Below are 19,045 nucleotides of genomic sequence, written 5' to 3' on the forward strand. Positions count from 1 at the left end.
GGGAGTGAGGGTTGGAGGGTTCCCCCCACACCAGCGACACCTGCTCCTGGATACCCACTGCCGGGCAATCAGGGCTCACCCGTTGCCCCTGTGCATGGCTGCCTGTCCTCATAGCGGGCAGGGACAGCCTCGTTGGATGGGCACAGTCCTTGGGAGCAAAAGTGAGAGGGTGGGAGGAGAACGCAACAGGTTCCTGCAAAGTTTGTGTCCGCAGTGGTGCTGAGAGGCTGAGGACTCCTGGGCTGGAAAACCTGTGTATCTTGGGCTGGAAGGCCCATAACTCACAGGACGGAAGCTCCATATCTCAGAGACCGGAAACTCCATAGCTCATGTCTGGAAATTTTATATCTCAGGGTTGGAGGTCCCATGTCACAGGCTAGAAGCGCCATTATTCATGCCTGGAACTTGAGATCTCACAAGATGAAATCTCAGATCTCAGGCCAGAGGGTCTGGCCTTGGCCTTGGGTGTGTTGGGCAGTCTCCTGAGGTTCTCCATGAGGGGCTGCAGCCCTGTGGACAGGTCCTGTCAGGACTTGGCTCTCATAGTGGTGGAACCACCATTCCTGGCCAGCTGTTCTCATTCCAGTTCTGTTAGCTAGTCACAGCTGGACCTGGACTCTAACCCAAGGCACGAGCCTGAGAGTTTCAGGGGCTCAGAAATTCCTACACATCAGGATCTTGCTGAAAGAGCAGCCCCCTAGATCCCCTCCTGGGGACAGTCCTAATTGCTGGCACATGCCTGGCTCTTGGGACAGGAACCTGCCAGCCACTGAGTCTGTAGATGACCTCATATGCGTTTCTCCTACCAGAATGGAGATTTGGGGATGAACCCCCAAGGAACTTCAACTTGTCTGCTGGGGATTCAGGTGAGTAGAGGGTTGGTGCTGCAATGGGCCAGTCACAGCAAAGATAACAGTGACAGCTTGAATAGGAAAGGGAACCAGCAGGTAGTAGGAGGGGTGGGTAAGGGAGATTGTAGAGACAGCTCAGCAGACTGAACCCCCAGTTCCATCCTCCATTCTCCAGGGTCTCCTTAGCCCTTTCAGGAGCAGCCTGAGCACAGAGTTGACAGAAGCCCCCTGAGCATTCCAGATGTGACCCCAAAATGAACAAAACTCAGAGGCTAGAAAAATAATACAGCAAACAAGGGGGTTGCATGGCATACGGCTGACCTGGGTTCAATCCCAGATACCCCATATGGTCCCCTGAACCTATCAGAAGTAATCCTCTTAGTGCAGAACCAGGCATAAGCCCTGAACACCCCAGGTGGGGCCCTAAACTAATGAAAGAAAATTACTGAGCAGGAGGGGACAGACCCTAAATCTAGCTGCCACCCCCCCCAACCTGCTGATCACTAGTGGGACATGTGGGAGGGGTGTGACAGTTCTTCAGGCAGACTGGGGAGGAAAGGGAAAGGCTGGAGCTGGGGAGTGTGTCTCGGTGCTGGTGGGGCCCACAGTTTCTGCAGTCATTCATTTCTCCTCAGTGCCTCCCCACTCTGACGACCAAAGGAGGCCATCATTTGGCCGGAGCAGTGGCACAAGCGATAAGGGCAAGTGCCTTGCACGTGCTGGCCTAGGACGGACTGCAGTTTGATTCCCCCGAAGTCCCATATGGTCCCCCCTGGGTAAGCCCCCCCCAAAAACAAAGGGGGCCATCACCCCAATGTAAGACAAACAAGCAGAAGCCTCAACCCCAGAGAGAAGGGGGAGGGCAGTCCTGGCCTCAAACCTTCCCACGTTCAGAAACCAGCATTGGTTCAGAGAAGCTCCCCCCCCCCAAAAAAAAAGAGGAGGTCTTTCTGGGCAAGGTATGTTCCACATGGCGGCTGTCCGGGTATCTCAGAAGAAAATGGGAGGGGGAGGCTGGTTGTGTGGGGTGCCAGATTTCTGCGCCTGGAAGGTGTCACCCTGGTGGGGGCGGGAGTTGGTCTACAACAGAAGCAGAGAGATTGGGGGGGGGGGCAAAGGACTGACGTGGTGCAAACCCCACTGGCCCCGCCTCCATCCATCCATCCTTTCATTCACCCATCCAGGGCATATCTGAAATTTATTCTGCGCTCAACCAACAACCAGACTGGACACCAGCCAGGGTGCTGGGCTCCGGGGTCCTCTCTTTGGGGAGGGGGTCCCAGACTCCCTGCTGGGAAGTTTCTTGCATGGGCCTCACTCAAAGTGTGTCCAGGGCAGCTCAGGAGAACCCGAAGACTATACCGCGCCCTCAAGCCTCCCAGCGCTTTCTGGGGCGCTTAGCTCGGGGCCCACCCTGGTGAGCCCACTCAGGGGGTGGGTGGGGGAGATCTGGGGGAAGGAGGGTGCAGGCGTGACGTCACGGACTCCGGCCAATGAGGCCGCACGGGCCCCGGGCGCTATTACGCAACAAAGAGAAGCGGAACTTGAAAGGCTTCCCCGGGCTTGGCTGCGCCCTGCGCCCTGCGCGCACCCACCCACCCCGCGCCCTCCGAGCTGTTGCGCTCCGGGCGCTCGGCCCAGGGTTTGGGGTACGCAGATCGAAGCTCCCGCAGCCCCGCCACGCCCCCAATTGTTTTGTGCCCCCTTCTTTCAAGGGGTGTCCCTGCCTGTGGGGCTTTAGGGGGGTACCCCAAACCCTACCCAACCCTGGGGGTGCACCCGGGAGCCCGAGGGAGATGCGGACGCTTTTGGGATTGCGCTCCTGGGATGACACTCCCCCCAAACCGCCTTTCCATCCGTCCCCTTTATGTTGGGCAGGACTGGGTTGGGGACCCCCTATCACAGCCCCCCTGAAACCAACCCAGCTCGGTGCTGGGGGGTGGAGAAAGGGGCCGCGCCCTGGGAGTTGCCCGGAGGGGCTCCCAAGTTGGGGGGATGCGCAGCCCCCCGAGGCGCCCAGGACCCTCCCGCCAGCCCCGGGGGCGGTGTCTGCGCTCACCCCACGCGCGGGCGTCCGGGGCTCCGGCTCGCTGCTCCCGCCTCGGGCTCCGGCTGCGGTGCTCGCGCGTCCCCGGCCCAGCGCCGGACACCAGGGATCGCCGACTGCGGCGCGGCCCCCGCGGGCCGGACCATCCTGATGGAGGGTCCCGGGGTCCCTGGTGCTGCTTGGTTTGGCTGGCCCGGTCCGGCCCGCCGCTGCCACCGCCACCGCCACCACCGCCTCGGTTCCCGCTGCTCAGCCGCTGCGCCGGGGGCGGGGGGTGGAGCAGGGCGCATGTCCCCGCGGGCATCTCGGCGCCGCCCCTCCGCCCGCCCACCGCAGCCCCAGGCCCCCCGTAGGGTCCCTCGGGCACCCCCACCCCGCTGGTGGCCGGGGTCGGTGTCCCCGCTCCCCACGGCCACCCAGGGCCCTCCCCATGGAACCCTAAAAGGGAGCACCAGGATGTGGGTGGGGGGCAGAGTGAGTGACATTTATCTGGGAACTGGGGACAGGGGGAGAAGGCAGGATTGACCCCCACATGAGGAAACAGACTTAAGGGGGTCTTGGAGCTCGGTGGATGGGTCTAGGCTAAGTCAGGAGAGAAAAGAAGGCAGCAAGAGAGGGTCAAACTGCAGACCCCTCTCCCAGCACTTCGGTGTGGTGGGCCTGGGATGGGGGAATAAGAGGTGAACCCCTCCCTGTGACCCCTTTCTGGGGCTTTGAGCAAGTCCCAGACTCTGGCTCTAGGTTCACTCGGGGGGCAGTTGGTTACAGCTCATCTGCTTTTAGGGGGCGTTCGTGGGTGGCAGCTGTGAGTGGGAGGAAGGAGGGACCCCATGGCCGGCTGGCTGGCTGAGCTGCTAGGAAGGGTGATGGTGGTGTGAGGGGTGGGGGACCCCAGAGTATGTGGTATGAGAATCAAGTAGGGGATTTGGGCAGCACAGTGGGGACCATCTTGTGGCTTCTAGGGGCCCCGAAGTTCCCTGTGGACAGGTCAGCTCCTTGCCCAGCTAGCTAAAACTCCAGCCACGGGCAACTGCCACTTATGTGCCAACAAGTCAGCCCACTGAAGCCTAACCGCCATACCTGTTGGCAGAGCAAAGACCACTTGCTCCATGCCAGCGGCCCAAGCGTGCCTGCTGGGAGTCTGTAGTTTCAGTCCCAGATTGCAGATGATGCTGGGGTTTGTGGGGGGGAGGGGTCCTCAGCAGGATGCCCACCCGAGATTCAGTACCTGCTAGCTGGGCTGGATATGTAGTCTCAGGCCTGCTCCCTGGGGCTCCAGTTCAGAAGCACTTCTGGGGCTGGCCTGACTCCTGGCCTGGCTGGGCCATTTTATTTTGTTTTATTTTTGTTTGAGGGTCACACCCTGCATTGCTCAGGGGCTCCTCCTGGCTCAGTGCTCAGGAACCACTCCAGGCAGGCTCAGGGGATGCCAAAGATTGAACCTGGGTTAGGCAAACACCCTCCCTGCTGTGCTGTTGCTCTGGCACCCTCCCTTGGCTTGGGGGCTGGGAAGTGGGCACCTGAGCCCTGAGTGTGGCTGTGGAGGTGAGAGGCTTTCTCCCTATCCTGCTCCTCAGCAGGAAAATAGGCTCCCAGGACTCTCCTCCCTGAACCCCATCTGCGACAGATGCCAGAGCTCTTGGCTGTGTTGGCCCATCTGGAGCTGTGTGGCTGTGCCCCATGCCAGGCTGCAGCTGTGGAGCCCGTCTCCACCCCAGGCTTCTGGGAGCTGCCTGAGTCCAGATCATTCTCTCCGGTGGGCGTGTTATATGGAGGGCCGATTTCAACCTCTGTGGGTGGTCAGCCCATAGGATTCTGCAGAAAATGGGTTCTTTTGGTTTGTTTGGTTTTGGAGCCACACCCAGTGGTGCCCAGGAGTGAATCCTGGCTCTGCGCTCAAGAAACACTCTTGGCAGGCTTGGAGAACCTTAGGGAATGCCAGGGATCAAACTCAGGTCAGCTGTGTGCAAGGCAAATGCCCTCCCCACTGTGCTTTTGCTCTGGCCCCAGAAATTGGGTTGTTTGTCTGCCCCAGATTGCTTGGCCAGATGCTCATATCCACATACATATGCACACCAGCTCATGTGTGCCACAGGGATGGGGCATATATGTACGTAGGACCAGATACATACACAATGCATGCCAGGGATGGACATGTGCTCGTATGACCAACTGCACACAGATACATGCACACACCAGAGATTTACATGCACAAATGGGAAGGAGGATGTGCGTGCACTCATAGTCAGATGAGCGTGTGCATTTACACACACACACACACACACCTGTGCCCACTGGCTGTGTCCCGGGGCCAAGAGGCTCATGAAGGAGACCAGGCTACCAGTTCCCGGGCAGAGGGTGAATGCTAGGGGTGCTCTGGTGAGCAGAGACCAGGTGGGGAACCCCTACATATCCAGGCAGCAGGCCCCTAGAGAGGCCACGTTGCGCCAGGACCGCTCTGCAGAAACATCACACCAGAATCAGATCCAGCCAAACAGCAGTTTTATTGGTGAGGCCAGATTCTTTCCAAGCGCATGACTGTGGCTGGGCTGCGAGGGCCCAGGGCCGCCACAGTGATGACATAAATAAAGCTTTGGTGTTCGGGTTTCAGGAGTCAAGTTAATACTGAGAGACAAACACTGGATACCACACCAGCTCCGACATGAAGGGGGGTGAGGGGGCTTGGCCGAGGGGGGCCATGGGAGGGGCGGGCCGGGCCGTCCACCTAGGCCTGTGGCTGCGGCTGGCCCTGGCGCTTGGCCTTCATCTGCAGGTACCGGCCTTTGCCTTCCTCGAAGCGTTTTTTCTCGTCCTCCGTCTCGGGCTGTGGATACAGAAACACAAGGTCAGAGACGCGGGTCCGGGAGAGGCCTCAGGGGTTGTAACACGAGGAAGGGAAGGATGGAGGCGCAAGCGCGCGCGCTGTGTGTGTGTGTGTGTGTGTGTGTGTGTGTGTGAGAGAGAGAGAGAGAGAGAGAGAGAGAGAGAGAGAGAGAGAGAGAGAGAGAGAGAGAGAGAGAGAGAGAGAGAGAGAGACCCACACTCTGGCCTCGGACCCATGCTGGGCTTTCATGGTATCTGGGGTAGACGATGCTGCTGTTTTGGGGGCCTGCATGTATCGGGATCCCATCTCCTCGCAGGGCTGCGGGGGGCCTGAAGATCTAAGAAACAGGCCAGTTGCCTTTCATCTACAATGAGTCGCACCAGGCAGCTATTTTTGGGCCCAGCTTTCGTGGACAAATGGGACATAGGAGGGAACAGACAGCCTGAAGATGTCATGTCGGGGCTGCCAGTAGGGCCTCCCGTCCTGACAGTGTCCCCCACAAATGTCACCAGGTATGAACATCCAAACCTTATGGCTTTGGCTTGGGACCCAGCATGGGGAATGTGGCTGGGAGCACCTCAGGGGTCAGTACTGGGAGCACTGATATAGAACCAGGACAGAACTGTATGGAACTGAGATGCTGAGGGGACCAGGCCCGCCAGTGCCTCTACCTCTGTCTCAGGCTGACTTTCCTGGCTGGTCTGAAGCAGTCCTGGGAAATGTTACTCTTGGCTGGTCCTGAACCAGCTCCTCATTGCTGAAGACCACCCCCGTGGGGGCCAGATCTAGTCTGAGACTCTTACAAGGATATTGGGGACAGGCTCCTGTGGGAACATTAAGTTTCCATGAGCCATTTGTGGGATCCCCGGGTGGGCTGGGGATCAGGAAGCAGAACCAGAACCAGAACCAGCTGGGAGCTGGTTCTGGAGGAGGGTTGGGTCACACCTGGTGGCGCTCAGGGGTTTCCTGACTCTGTGCTCAGAAACCACTCCTGGCAAGCTCAGGAGACTATATGGGATGCTGGGATTCGAACCACCATCCGTCCCAAATCAGCTGCTTGCAAGGCAAAAGCCCTGCCGCTGTGCTAGCTCTCTGCACATCTAATTCCTTTTTTGCAAATGTTTGGGGGAAGTTGAGTGACACTCTGGGTGCTCAGGGCCGTGAGATGCAGGAAGTGGAACCCGGAGCCTCTGACAGACAAAGCCTGTGCTTGGCCCATGAGCCTCTTCCTCCCCCACTGTCACTCCTTTATTGTTCCTTTGCTTTTGGGTCACCCTAGGGTGCTCAGGAGACCATTTGGGATGCTGGGGATCGAACCTGAGCTGTACAAGACAAATTCTTTTGGGTCATACCTCATGATGCTCAGGATTCACTCCCAGAGGTGTTTTGGGGGCCATATGACATGCAGGGGACTGAACACTGGTTGGCTGTGTGCAAGGCAAACATCCTATGCTTATCCATATCCATTGCTATGCTGTTGCTCTGGCTCCTCTTCCCTCAAATTCTTTGTTTGTTTGCTTTAGGGCCACACCCAGCAGCACTCAGGGGTTACTCTTGGCTCTGTGCTCAGGAATTATTTCTGGCAAGTTTGGGGGACCCTATGGGATTCTGGGGATCGAATCCCGGTCAGCCGCATGCAAAGCAAGAGCCGTCCTCGAAGTGCTATCACTTTGGCTCCCCTTCCCTCAAATTCTTGAATTCTTAGAGGACTCAGGAGGCCCAAATCTGGGGAAGCTCTCAGCACCCAAAAAGCAGCTGCCAGGAGGAAGGCCTGGGCCCGAGGCCAGGGTAATACAGGCTGCCCAAAGCTGCTGGCCTGAGTCCCGCTATCCCGGAAGAAGCGGTCAGAGCCCTGGACTGTGAAGAGCTAGGGATACCAACAACACCCACAAATCCCAGGGGAGGAGCTGGAGGACATGAGGCACGTGACTAGCCCAGGTGCACACAGGTGATCATGTGTGTCTGATCAGTCGTGTGCACATGTATGCCTGTGTGTTTGATCAGCCATATGTACCGTATTTTCCATCATATAAGACGACCTGCGTATAAGACGACCCATAATTTTGCAGTTAAAACATAGGTTGTTGGGGCCGGGCGGTGGCGCTAAAGGTAAGGTGCCTGCCTTGCCTGCGCTAGCCTTGGACGGACCGCGGTTCGATCCCCCGGTGTCCCATATGGTCCCCCGAGCCAGGAGCAACTTCTGAGCACATAGCCAGGAGTAAACCCTGAGCGTTACCGGGTGTGGCCCAAAAACCAAAAAAAAAAAAACAAAAAAAAAAACCATAGGTTGAGGCCTCTACTCGCTGTATCAGACAGAACGTTCCTGTGCTGCAACTGTATGTGCCACAGTGAGCCAATCACAACAAAGGTTCAAAGGTTCTACTATCATAGACTTCCTCTCTGACTCTGGCCAATCTGAGCAGCTTTTGACAGTGTAGATTCGGGTCCAGAACATTGTCTCATTTGCATGCATCAAAAGCCTGCTTGGATTGGCTGAGTTAGAGACGTGGTCCGAGCAGCCTTGCAGTGATTGGTGCAGGATCGAGTTGGAAAATTCGTTTTGTGGCAATATTCAGACAATTTTCGTTTAGCGGCATATTGAAACATTTTTCGGGATATACTCGGTGTATAAGACGACCCTCGATTTTCGGTTGACTTTTTGTTTCAAAAGTCGTCTTATATGCCGGAAAATACAGTACATGTGTAACCCTATAAGTGTGATCAGCCATGTGCGTACACACACATTTTTGCATCCCACAGACCTCTTCCTAAGGGAAGGGGACCCTAAGAACACTCGAGCCCAGGGGCTCTGTCTCTTCTGCATTTAGCTCAGGAAATGGGGTGCAGAATCTGTCAGCTCCGGGTGTCCCCCTCCCACCAGACCTCACCCACCCAGCGGCAGGACACACAAGAGGCCTGTCCACAGTTCTGTGCCACGTTAAATCCTTCACCACCCTCTGCTCCAGGCTCGCCATTCGGTGCTGGGTTTCTGTGTCCCTGGTGAACCATCACCTCAAGTTCCCTGAGAAGAGCCCCAGGCAGGTCCAGAAATCTGGGGACAGTTTGCATGACCCCTGTGTGGCCTGGGTCTCGGGAGCTGTGCCCAACTGAGCCTGGGGTGGCTCAGCACTGGGCCTCAGGGTCTCACCTGTGGCACCTCAGCCTCCCCAATCCCCAGAAACCACCCTGTACACTGACTCCTGAAGGCCGAGGCAGAGTGAGGAGGGAATGGTGGGGACCTCCTGCTTCTGCCTCCCCGCTGCTGTGGATAGAGCTGGATCGTGTCGGGGGCCGCAGGAGGCTACCAAGTTTATCGCAGATCCACCCATATCCTCTGACTCTGAGGCCTGGGCATTATAGGGGTAATGAGAAAAGGGGGTGCTCTGCCTGGGACCATGCCCTGTCAATGTGTGGTGGCCTCCAGCTCTGATAAACAGCACCCCCTCAAGTGACTAAGAGGGGACACCCAGCTGACAGGCTAGACAGATGGCGCGGCCCCGCCCACTCCAGCTGCCTCCGCCTTCCATCCTGCCAAGTAAATAAAGACAGACGTTGTTGGCGGTGGCGGTTGTCAAAGACAGCCGTGGGCAGGGAAGGGACCGCCAGGGAAATGACATCTCCCCTGGGTGCCCCAAGAGTTGGTGGCAGGAAAAGGGGGATCTCAGGAGCTCCGCAGTTTTGGGGGCTCCTGGGTACAGCTGAGTGTTGCCATGGGACCACAGCTGGGCAGGGAGACATGGTAGGGTTGGGTCTGACCTCTAACCCCACCCTGTGCCCACTAGAGCGGGGCGTGAGGTCTCTGAGTCCTGACCCCAAACCTGAACCTTAAATATTCAAGCTTTTTTTGTTCTTTTTGTTTTGTTTTGTTTTTTGTTTTTGGGTCACACCTGGTGACGCTCAGGGGTTACTCCTGGCTATGAGCTCAGAGTCGCTCCTGGCTTAGGGGACCCTATAAGACACCGGGGGATCGAACCTCGGTCCGTCCTAGGCTAGCGCTGGCAAGGCAGACACTTTACCTCTAGTGCCACCGCACCGGCCCCCTTTTTTTATTCTTTTTGTTTGGTTGTTTTTTTCAGTTTTGCTTTTTTGTTTTGAGTCTTTTTGTTTTCGGTTTGGGGACCATTCTCAGCGGTGCTCTGGGGATTCTCCTGGTTCTGTGTTCAGAAATCACTCCTGGCAGGTTCTGAGGACCCTAAGGAATGCCAGGGATTGAACCCAGATTGGCCTGGTGCCAGGCAAATGCCCTCCTCGCTTTGCTATCACTCTGGCACCTGATGTTCCAGCTTCCTGTCCAGCGCCTTGGGAACACCCGTCTGGGAGGTGGCACAGAGTGAGTGTGCCAGGACTCAGCAAACAACAGTGCGTCCTTTTGATGACTAAAGCGCCTCTGGTGTCATGAGGCCGTCCTCGCCGAAAAGAATGTCCTGAAGCGGCTGCCACCTGCTGGCACACCAGGAGGTGCCCTCTTGCGCTGGGCTCCAGCCCAGCCTCTAGCCCATCTCCCAGCACCTGGCAGAGGCCGGCTCGTGCCAGGCAACCCGGCAGCATCATCCAAGTCAAGGACCGTGTTCGTAAAAGACTTGGCTAAGAAAGACCAAAGCCTGAGAGTCTCAATTCTCGTGCTCACAAGTCGGGTGTGGGGGCAGGCCTAGGAGAGCTCGGCGCTGGGCTCTGGGGGTCCCCTCAAGCACACACTCTCTTGGCACAGCAGCTGGTGGATGCACCTCATGACTAGAGGAGTGAGGTCCCCACAGCCCAGTCTGAGTAAGCCCCATGGCCAGGTGGTCCAGGGTGAGATGGCATGGGGCGGGGTGGGGTCTGACTTGGTCTTGCTGGCCCCTAATGATGAGAGGAGGCACTGCCAGGCTGAAGTGGGACCCAGGGCTGAGTCACAGATGAAGGAAGGAAGGTACCTCCTGTCATACTCTGGGCATCCCATCCCACACTCTCCCCAAATCTCAGTGCCAGGCTCAGAGGTATCTGGCAGGACTCTGAATGGGCAGTGAACAGTTGTCCGTGCTCCACATCAATGCTGGGCTCTCCCAGCCCTCCCTACAGCCTTGGGGTCAGTGGGGAGGCACAGTGACCTACAACTGGCAGGCACAGCCCTGTCCCAGCTAAGCGAGAAATGGGGTGTCCAGGAGGCAGGCCGAGAGATGTCAGAGACACAGGGAGCACTGCCGAGGGACAAAGTCACAAGGGCCTTGGTCAGAGGTGGTCGGAGGCCGAGCAGAGGCAAGAGTTCCATGCGGTACCCTGTCAGTGCTAAACTGAGGGCTTCCCACTGGCCCCCAAATCTTCCCAAACCCAGAAGTCAGGTGCTGCCCACGATTGTCCAGAGGCTTCCAGGACCCTCCCGGGGGCTTCCAGAGAGGACAGTGGCATCCTAAAGGACCTCTCTGGGCAGGAGTCTCAAGAGGTCCCTCCACTGAGTGGTTGGGCTCAGCCTAAAGCCCCCATGCCCCCTTTTTGCACCCTAGGCCCAGAGGAGCCCAGACCCCACCCCTGCCAGAGCCATAGGGAGGCAGAGGAGGCACCCTGAGTTTGGTGGGGCCTGTGCTGGGGTCTGCAGAGGAGGGACACCAGTCCATGAAGGGGCTGAGTTGTGCTCAGGAGGGTTGCAGCTCTGCCCACACCGTGCAGAGTTTGACACCAGGACAGACCCCCAGAGTGGTTCCCTGGGCCCAGAACGTGCACAGAGCCTGGAGCAAGAACAAGTGAGGCTCTATACCCCGCCAACCACAGAGGGTCTCTAGGGTGAGTTCCAGCTCCAAGGGCTTGGCTGGTTTATTGTCTAGGGCCAGGCCCAGGGTAAACTGGGACCCCCAGAGCCAAAACCTGTGTGGGAGATGCCGGCGGGGGCCTTGAGTGCTCCTCTCCCTGGAGGGGGCGCTGCTGTGAGGGGCTTAACAAAGAAACTCCAGGATCCCCAAGTCTCAGGGGCACCTGGGCATGACCTTGTGCCAGCCTGGAGCTGAGGCACATGACAGCAGGTGCCTGTGCCCTTGGCTGGGCACCCAGAGCCGGGCCTGGGCACAGGTGAGGTCCCACACTTGGGGTTCCAGAAGCTGTGCTCGCCTCTCAGACACCCAGGTTTGTCATCTCATACGAGTGTTGGTGCTCTGTGTGGGGAGGCATCCTAGGCCCCCAGGCCGAAACAAAAACTCAGCAGACAGGATCCAGTGCTCACCGCGCCAAACAATCCCCAAAGCACCATAATGGGGATCCCCATGGTCCCACACTTGCCCCTGCACACTCAAGACCCCAGCTCTGAGCCTCGTCCCCTCGGTCACTTCATCGACCCAAAGAGACCCCCATCGGGCCACCTCTGTACACCCAGGCCAGATTGCAGAGCCTCTCAGGATCCCAGAGGATCTCAGAGATTCTAGATTCGAGATCCTAGGTTCTCAGAACCTAACAGGATCCGGGAGACCTCAGAGCACCAGGGACCACAGCCGCCCCAATAAAGAGACACTGTCAGGCCTGAGGACCGTCCAGCAGGACACAGAGGGACAGAGAGAGAGAGCAGACGGAGCAGGACGGAATAGGACAGAGGACACAGCAGGCAGAGGGCTGAGGCCGACAACGGCTACACCAAGCCTGACCAGAGTTCTGCGATGCCCACTCTGCAAGAGGCCAGGTCCAGAGCAAGGATGAAGGGACCCTTAAGGCCAAAGGTCACAGTGACTATAGGCAGGGACAGGACAGTGGCTGTGAGGCTCATTTCACATCCACAGGGAGGACACGAGATCTGAGCAGGATCTGAGGCTCATTTCACATCCACAGGGAGGACCCGAGATTTGAGCGGGATCTGAGGGGCACTTAAGAGGTCCCCAAGAGTGGGGACCGCAATGGGGGCTGAGGCCAGGATGGGGAGGACGGATGTCCCAGGAGCCAGTTCCTCCTCTGGAAAGTTCATTCTTGGGCCAGGGGTGGGGTGGGTGGCAGGCAGTGAGCCCTGCCCAACCAGAGTCCACAAACTCTGCAAGTCTGGGCAGGTTCCGGGACCCCCAACTCCGCAGGCCACTCACCAAGAGCTGCGGCACGGGCAGTGGCCGGCCCTCGGAGCTCAGAGACACGTAGGTGAAGAAAGCGCTGGCCGCCCGGTAGCGCTTCTGCGTGTCGTTGACCACAGGGTCGGCATCCACCAACACCTCTATCTCCATCGACTTGTTGCTGGTGAAGGTCATGCGGCCCGAGATGGTGATGACACAGCCTGGGGGGACGGGCAGGGGATCAAGAGGGGTCCAGTGGCCCCACCCGATGGGACCCCATGTCCCCACACACCCAGGTGATGAGTCTGGGTGATGCAGCCACCCCCAACCCAAGGCTGCCTGGGGTGGACTTTCAACTTTGCTCGATGTATATGTATCCCCCACCCCATTTTGGCTGTAACTTCAGACCTGAGCAGGGGTGTGTGACATCTCCTTACTCTCCCCAACAGTGTCAATTGGTGATGCTAGCTGGTGTCCCATCCCCTCTACTGCACACAGCTAGGAAACACCCCCAGTGTAGCCTATGAGGGTCCTGCCCCAAGAAACACCCCAACTGTGGGCTATGAGGGTCTGGCCTGTTGCCTGGGGGACTGGCTGTAAAATCCTGGCATCCTCACCCAGACACAGGGCCCTGAAGAGTACTGGGTAGATAAGCCAGGGCATCACAGGGACACGAGCCCAGGCCACACACGGCTGTTTCCAGGGCAGGAAAGGCCTTCTGGGGGGGGGGGGGTCATGGGGGTATCAGGAAGTGCCAGGCTCAGGGCACCAGGCAGCAGGAGGTGCTGAGTGTCTCCCTGGCCCAGGCCACTCCAAAGGCCATCTCATATCCCTGGGAGTGCTGTGTTCTGTAGAAGCGGTGGCAACGCCCTGTTTCCTGGGGGCCCCGGAACACAAGGGAGTGACCCCGCCTCCAAAGCACTTGCCTACCTTTCCTAATCTTGTCATGGAAGTTAATGGCGTCCACTGAGGCCGTCACGATGTTGGTCTTACAGTGCCGCGCAGCCACGATGCCAGCCACCTCGTCCATGAGCTTCATGGTGACCCCTGGGGGCAGAAGAGGGGGGTCAGGTGTGGGACACACACACACACACACACACACACACACACACACACAAGGCCCCCGCCGTGCCTGGCCCTGCAGCAGGGAAGAACTAAGTCTCACCCCGGGGGACCTATCAGGATGCCGAAGCAGGGACGGCAACCCGGGGAAGACCAGGCTTTGCGTGGATCGGACAGAACCAGGCCCGGAGGATGGAAATCAAAGCAAGTGTTCTACATGCAACACATGGCCTGGAAGCTTCCATGTGCAGCAGCTCCCTGAAGCTCCATAAAATCCTCTGGACAACACCCCTTCCCTTTCTGGGCCCTTCTACTCTGCCTGAACCAGGCGTCCAGGGAACAAAAGCACCAGAACAGGGGCCTGAGTGAGAGCACAGTGGGGAGGGTGTTGCCTTGCACATGGTCAATTCCAGTTCGATCCCTCTGGCATGCCATAGGGTCCCCTGAGCCTCCCAGGAGAGATTCCGGAGCGCAGAGCCAAGAGTAACCCCTGAGTGCCACCAGGTCTAGACCGAACAAACAAACAAAAACCAACAATCCAGCCCAAACTTTGCAGCAGCTCCCAAAGACCCCAAGCGGTGAGACAAGACCAGGCCTCCCCACAGATCCCCGGTTGCCCTGTTTCCAGACGTGAACAAACCCCTTGTTTTGGTGAGTTCAGCCTCCCCCACCTACAAAAACCTAAGGCACCCTGAGGAGTGGGGTGTGTATGTGTGTGTGTGTGTGTGTGTGTGTGTGTGTGTGTGAGTGAGAGAGAGAAAGAGAGAGAGAGAGAGAGAGAGAGAGAGAGAGAGAGAGAGAGAGAGAGAGAGAGAGAGAGAGAGAGAGACCAGGCACCCCTGTGCACCCAGAGGCCTGAGCCAGACACCTCCTGGGCTGTCTGCACCCACCCCAAGGTCCCTGTCCTTTCTGCCCAGTTTTAGGACCCACATGAGGACGCCAATGGGTGAAGATACGATCTGGCACCTGTGGACACTAAACCCAGATTCCTACATGGGGAAAATTCCCAAATCAAGACCGGGTGTGAGACTAGAGACATACACTGGGAACTGGGGGCTTCTGAGTCTGGGGAGGGGGGGATGGGGAGCCATCCCCTTTCTGGAGAGACGAGGGTCCACAGCAAAATCCAGACACAAACAAAAGGGTCCCCAGGAGAAACATGAGGGGCCATGGCTGGGCAGCACACAGCTGGCTCTCACCAATGGGCAGCCCGGGGGCAAGCATGGGGATAAGCTTTGGGGGGCACCTGGTGCATGCTCCCTCGGGCACTGTGGTTGGTGCAGGTCATAAGCTGCCATGCAGCCCCAGTCCTGCCTGCTGAGCCTCAAAATGGAGCAACCAACCAGGAGTCCACGTGAGCAAAGTCCCCAGGTGAGGCCAAGAATCAGAGGCTGTGCAGATTGCAGACCAGAGCGTCCTGAGGCCCCAGCGTTGCCATCTCCAGAGGAAAAGGCTTCAAACTCAAGATGATCTTCAGAACCATTCCATGCCCAACTGGGACCTCATATGGTCTCCTGAGCCCTCCGGGAGTGATCCCTGAGCACAAAGAATGGAGTAACTACTGAGCACCACCGGTTGTGACCCCAAAACAAAAAAGACAGGGGGGTAGCTGAGTGCTAGTACAGCAGTAGGGCATTAGCCTTGCATGTGGCCCACCTGGGACGGACCCGGGTTCAATCCCCGGCATCCCATATGGTTCCCCGAACCTGCTGAGCACAAAGCCAGGAGTAACCCCTGAGTGCCACCAGGTGTAACCCCCCCCAAAAAAAAGATGGGGCAGCTGGGGGCCCAAGCTCAGAGCCCAGCACTGCCAGGGATGTCCCCAAACCAACGGAGACTGGCTGACCCGCAGTTGCTCTCAGCTCTGCCCACTTGGTGACGTTCCCCAGACCTGAGCCACCTCGCCATCAGTTGTCCCGTTCCCCGAAGTGTTCAGCCCAGTCATCACTTCTAGGACCCTGCCACAGAAAGGTGTCGAGAGGCATCACCCCCTAATCCCAGTTTGGATTCCAGCAGGTGCCACAATGTATGTCCATGGAGTTCCAGGGCACCAGGCCCCGAGAGTGACCAGGCCCAGCCTCCTTCTGTCTACACCGCCAGTTGCCGCCTGCCCGCCTGCCTCCTGGGGTCACACTCCCCTTCCAGACAAAGCCGCACCGAACCTGGGGTGCCCTGGGGCGCCGTGGGCGGCATGATGTGACCCCATTTCTATATTTAACAGCAACTGACGGAGCGTGGGCGCTGGCCGCCTATATTAAGAAAACCATAGTAAGTTTGTCTTATTTTAGCCACCACCCCCCAGCCCCCCGATAACAACAAGGGCTGATTCTGAGAGGATGGGGAGAGCGGGGCATATGAGTCAGCCAGTGCCTGTGCCACCCTACGTGGAACCCCCAGACATGAAATGTACCTGGGGGGCACCCCAGAGTCAAGGGGGGGAGAATGGTCATTAGGTACCATTTGGGGGAAAATTAAGGAACAAGGAGACACGATTTCTCTGGGGGTGTTTTTGTTTGTTTTTGGGTCACACCCAGCAGTGTTCAGGGGTTTCTTCTGGCTCTGCACTCAGGATTCACTCCTGGTAGGGCTCGGGGACCATCAGGGATGCTAGGGACTGAATCTGGGTCAGCTGCATGCAAGGCCTGCGCTCTTCCTGCTGTGCTCTTGCTCCAGGCCCAGTGAGGAGCACCTTACTGCCAGCTGAGAGCCCCAAACAGGGGGCTGCATGTCCCCACCAACCCCCAGCTCCAAGTAAGGCTCTGGATCTTAGAGCAGCCACAGGGCCAGTGAGGGGAGGAAAGCCACACTTAAGCTGCAGATTGTGCCTGTCTGAAGGAGGTGGCAGGCAGACCCCCCCCCACACACACACCCCTGCTGTTCCCCACCTGGGGGCCAAGTGAGGGCAAAGATCTAAGAGCTGCCAGGGGCAGATGCAGAGGCTGATTCATCTGGCACCGAACCCCGAGACCCCTGGGAAGCCAGAAAAGGGTTCCTCCTGCCAAGGGGGAGGGGCGCCCCAGCTGAGTCTTCACATGGAGAATGGGGAGGCTTGGGTCAGAGTCGGGGAGACTCCCCCACCTCCCTCCTGGATAGGGCACACTCCAGCCCCATGTGGTCCCCCATGGCCCAGAACCGCAAGGCCCCCTGGGAGTCTCACTGGGCAGGCTGTCCCTGACCTGCAAGGAATAAATTTCGGGGTCCCACAGAGGCACCCCACCTGGCCCTCCAAGGGAGAGAGTTGCCTCTGGCTGTGGTGAGACCTGCTGAGAGTGTGTCCCATGGCGGAGGGGCTAGGCTCCCACCAACCCAGGGGGTATTCCAGAGCCTTATACTGCCCCAGACCAGGGCAGTATACTGATATTTTTTTTTACACTTTTTTTTTTGTTTGTTTTTGGGCCACACCCCGTAACGCTCAGGGGTTACTCCTGGCTATGTGCTCAGAAGTTGCTCCTGGCTTGGGGGACCATATGGGACACCGGGGGATCAAACCGCGGTCCATCCAAGGCTAGCGCAGGCAAGGCAGGCACCTTACCTTTAGCGCCACCGCCCGGCCCCAGTATACTGATATTTTGCTCAGGGAACGAACAACTACAGAAAGGAGGATTTGGGGGGGGGGGGTGACAGATATTTTTGGGGGCTGGGCCATGTTGGTGGTGCTTGGGTTATTACTGGCTCTGCGCTCAGAAATCACTCCTGGCAGGTTCGGGGGACCATAAGGGATGGTGGGGATCGAATCTGGGTCTGTCCCAGGTTGGCTGCGTGCAAGGCAAACACCCTTCTGCTGTGCTATTGCTCCAGACCCTGAAAGGAGGATTTTTTGGAAGGAGACAGGAAGGGGGAAGGCTCGTCTGGCGGCTGTCCTGCTGCACCCTAAAAGTACACGCATCTCCAGACCATGTAATAACCGCCAAACCAGACTACACATAACCCAGATCATACCCTCAAGCCACACACACATCTCCAGACCCCCCCAGGCCATAAGGGCACACCCAGATTGGACTCCCCCTAGGCCACATGTACCCCCTCAAACCACACACACCTCCAGATACATGCTCCCCCCGGACCACACATTCCCCCACAGCCACCCACACAGGCAGCACCCACATTCTGTTCGGGCCACGCAGCATCTGTGAAACGAGGTCACTGTGCGGGAGCAGCTGATGTTGAGGAACAGCCCCCCACCCACCCAGGAGCCACAAGCACCCCCTGCCTTTGCCTTCTCCGGGCAGGCCCAGCTGCTGGTGGTGTGGACAGAAGCGGCATGTGCCCTGACATCAGGGGGAGGACGGTGTCAGGGTGCCTCCCACCCTACCTCTGACAGTCTGTGTCTGTCTACACTCAGGCCTGACCCACACAGGGTCTACATTGGGTCTACAGTGTACCCCACTTTTCACCCACCCTTCACCCATGCTTGTAGTCTTTCCACAACTGGCCTACACTGCAGTCTGTGTCCATATCAGCGTGCTGGCCTGGGCAGCAGCGGGGAACCTGACTGACCCCGGGACAGTGACCCAGCCTGCACCCAGTGACAGAGCAGAGGAGGTGACCCCGGCAGGACAGGAGATGCTTCTGGGGAGCCTTCGACCTTTGACCAGGCTGCTGCCCCGACTCCCAGCCCGAAGAGAGCCCTCCGGGGGCGGGTTCCTTTGCTTTTTCTAGCACCGACACGACACTTGGTGCTTATTTTTAACTTTTCTTTTTAAGTGTCACAGCTCCAAGCTCCCGCTTTTTGGCTCTGAGAATAGCTTCGGGTCGGCCCCGCGGGGGTTTGTGCCACTCCCCGGATAAAGTGGGCCCCACTCTCCCGCTCTCTGACCAGGATTCCGCTAAGTGGCCCCAGGGATGCTCTGGGCTGGTCCCTGAAATACCCTCCAGGGAAGCCCAGCCTTCCCCCATTGCACAGAGAGGCCGGGTAGATGGCACAGTGGTCAGATCACTGGGCCCGAATACGGCTGCGGCTGAGATCTTGGTTCGAATCCCCAGCATGGCACAGGGTCCTGAGCACTTTCATGGGAAAGCAGTTGTGTTACAGCGCACTGAACGGTCACAGCAGGGTCAGGCAATGGTGGGACGGGGTGGGGGGATCCCCACATCTTACCTCCATGCACGAAGCCATGCAGAGTGCAGTCCGAGGGCCCCACCAGGTGGATCAGGCTGGACTGGCTGTAGCTGACCGTGTTGGGCTCTATAATGGCAGGAGAGAGCAATGAGCAAGCTGCCCAATCGACTGCAATGCCCATTTTCGGGGAAACGGGGCTCTCTCAAT

At 58.1% G+C, this 19,045-nt stretch overlaps 1 protein-coding gene across 3 annotated transcripts in view; it reads right to left on the bottom strand.

Moving 5' to 3' along the window:
* Positions 1-5,383: 5,383 nt before the first annotated feature.
* ACOT7 (acyl-CoA thioesterase 7) overlaps positions 5,384-19,045 on the bottom strand; it is a 45,417-nt gene continuing 31,755 nt past the window's right edge. For all 3 annotated transcript variants that reach the window (XM_049775341.1, XM_049775340.1, XM_049775339.1), the window contains exons 6-9: positions 18,878-18,964; positions 13,648-13,764; positions 12,754-12,938; positions 5,384-5,722 (exon numbers count right to left, since the gene is read on the bottom strand). In XM_049775341.1, coding sequence (XP_049631298.1) covers positions 5,624-5,722; positions 12,754-12,938; positions 13,648-13,764; positions 18,878-18,964 — 488 coding nt within the window. In that variant the 3' untranslated portion in view covers positions 5,384-5,623. The remainder of the gene's footprint in view (positions 5,723-12,753; positions 12,939-13,647; positions 13,765-18,877; positions 18,965-19,045) is intronic.

The sequence above is a fragment of the Suncus etruscus genome, chromosome 6 (assembly GCF_024139225.1).
Source record: "Suncus etruscus isolate mSunEtr1 chromosome 6, mSunEtr1.pri.cur, whole genome shotgun sequence".
NCBI classification, from domain to species: Eukaryota; Metazoa; Chordata; class Mammalia; order Eulipotyphla; family Soricidae; genus Suncus; species Suncus etruscus.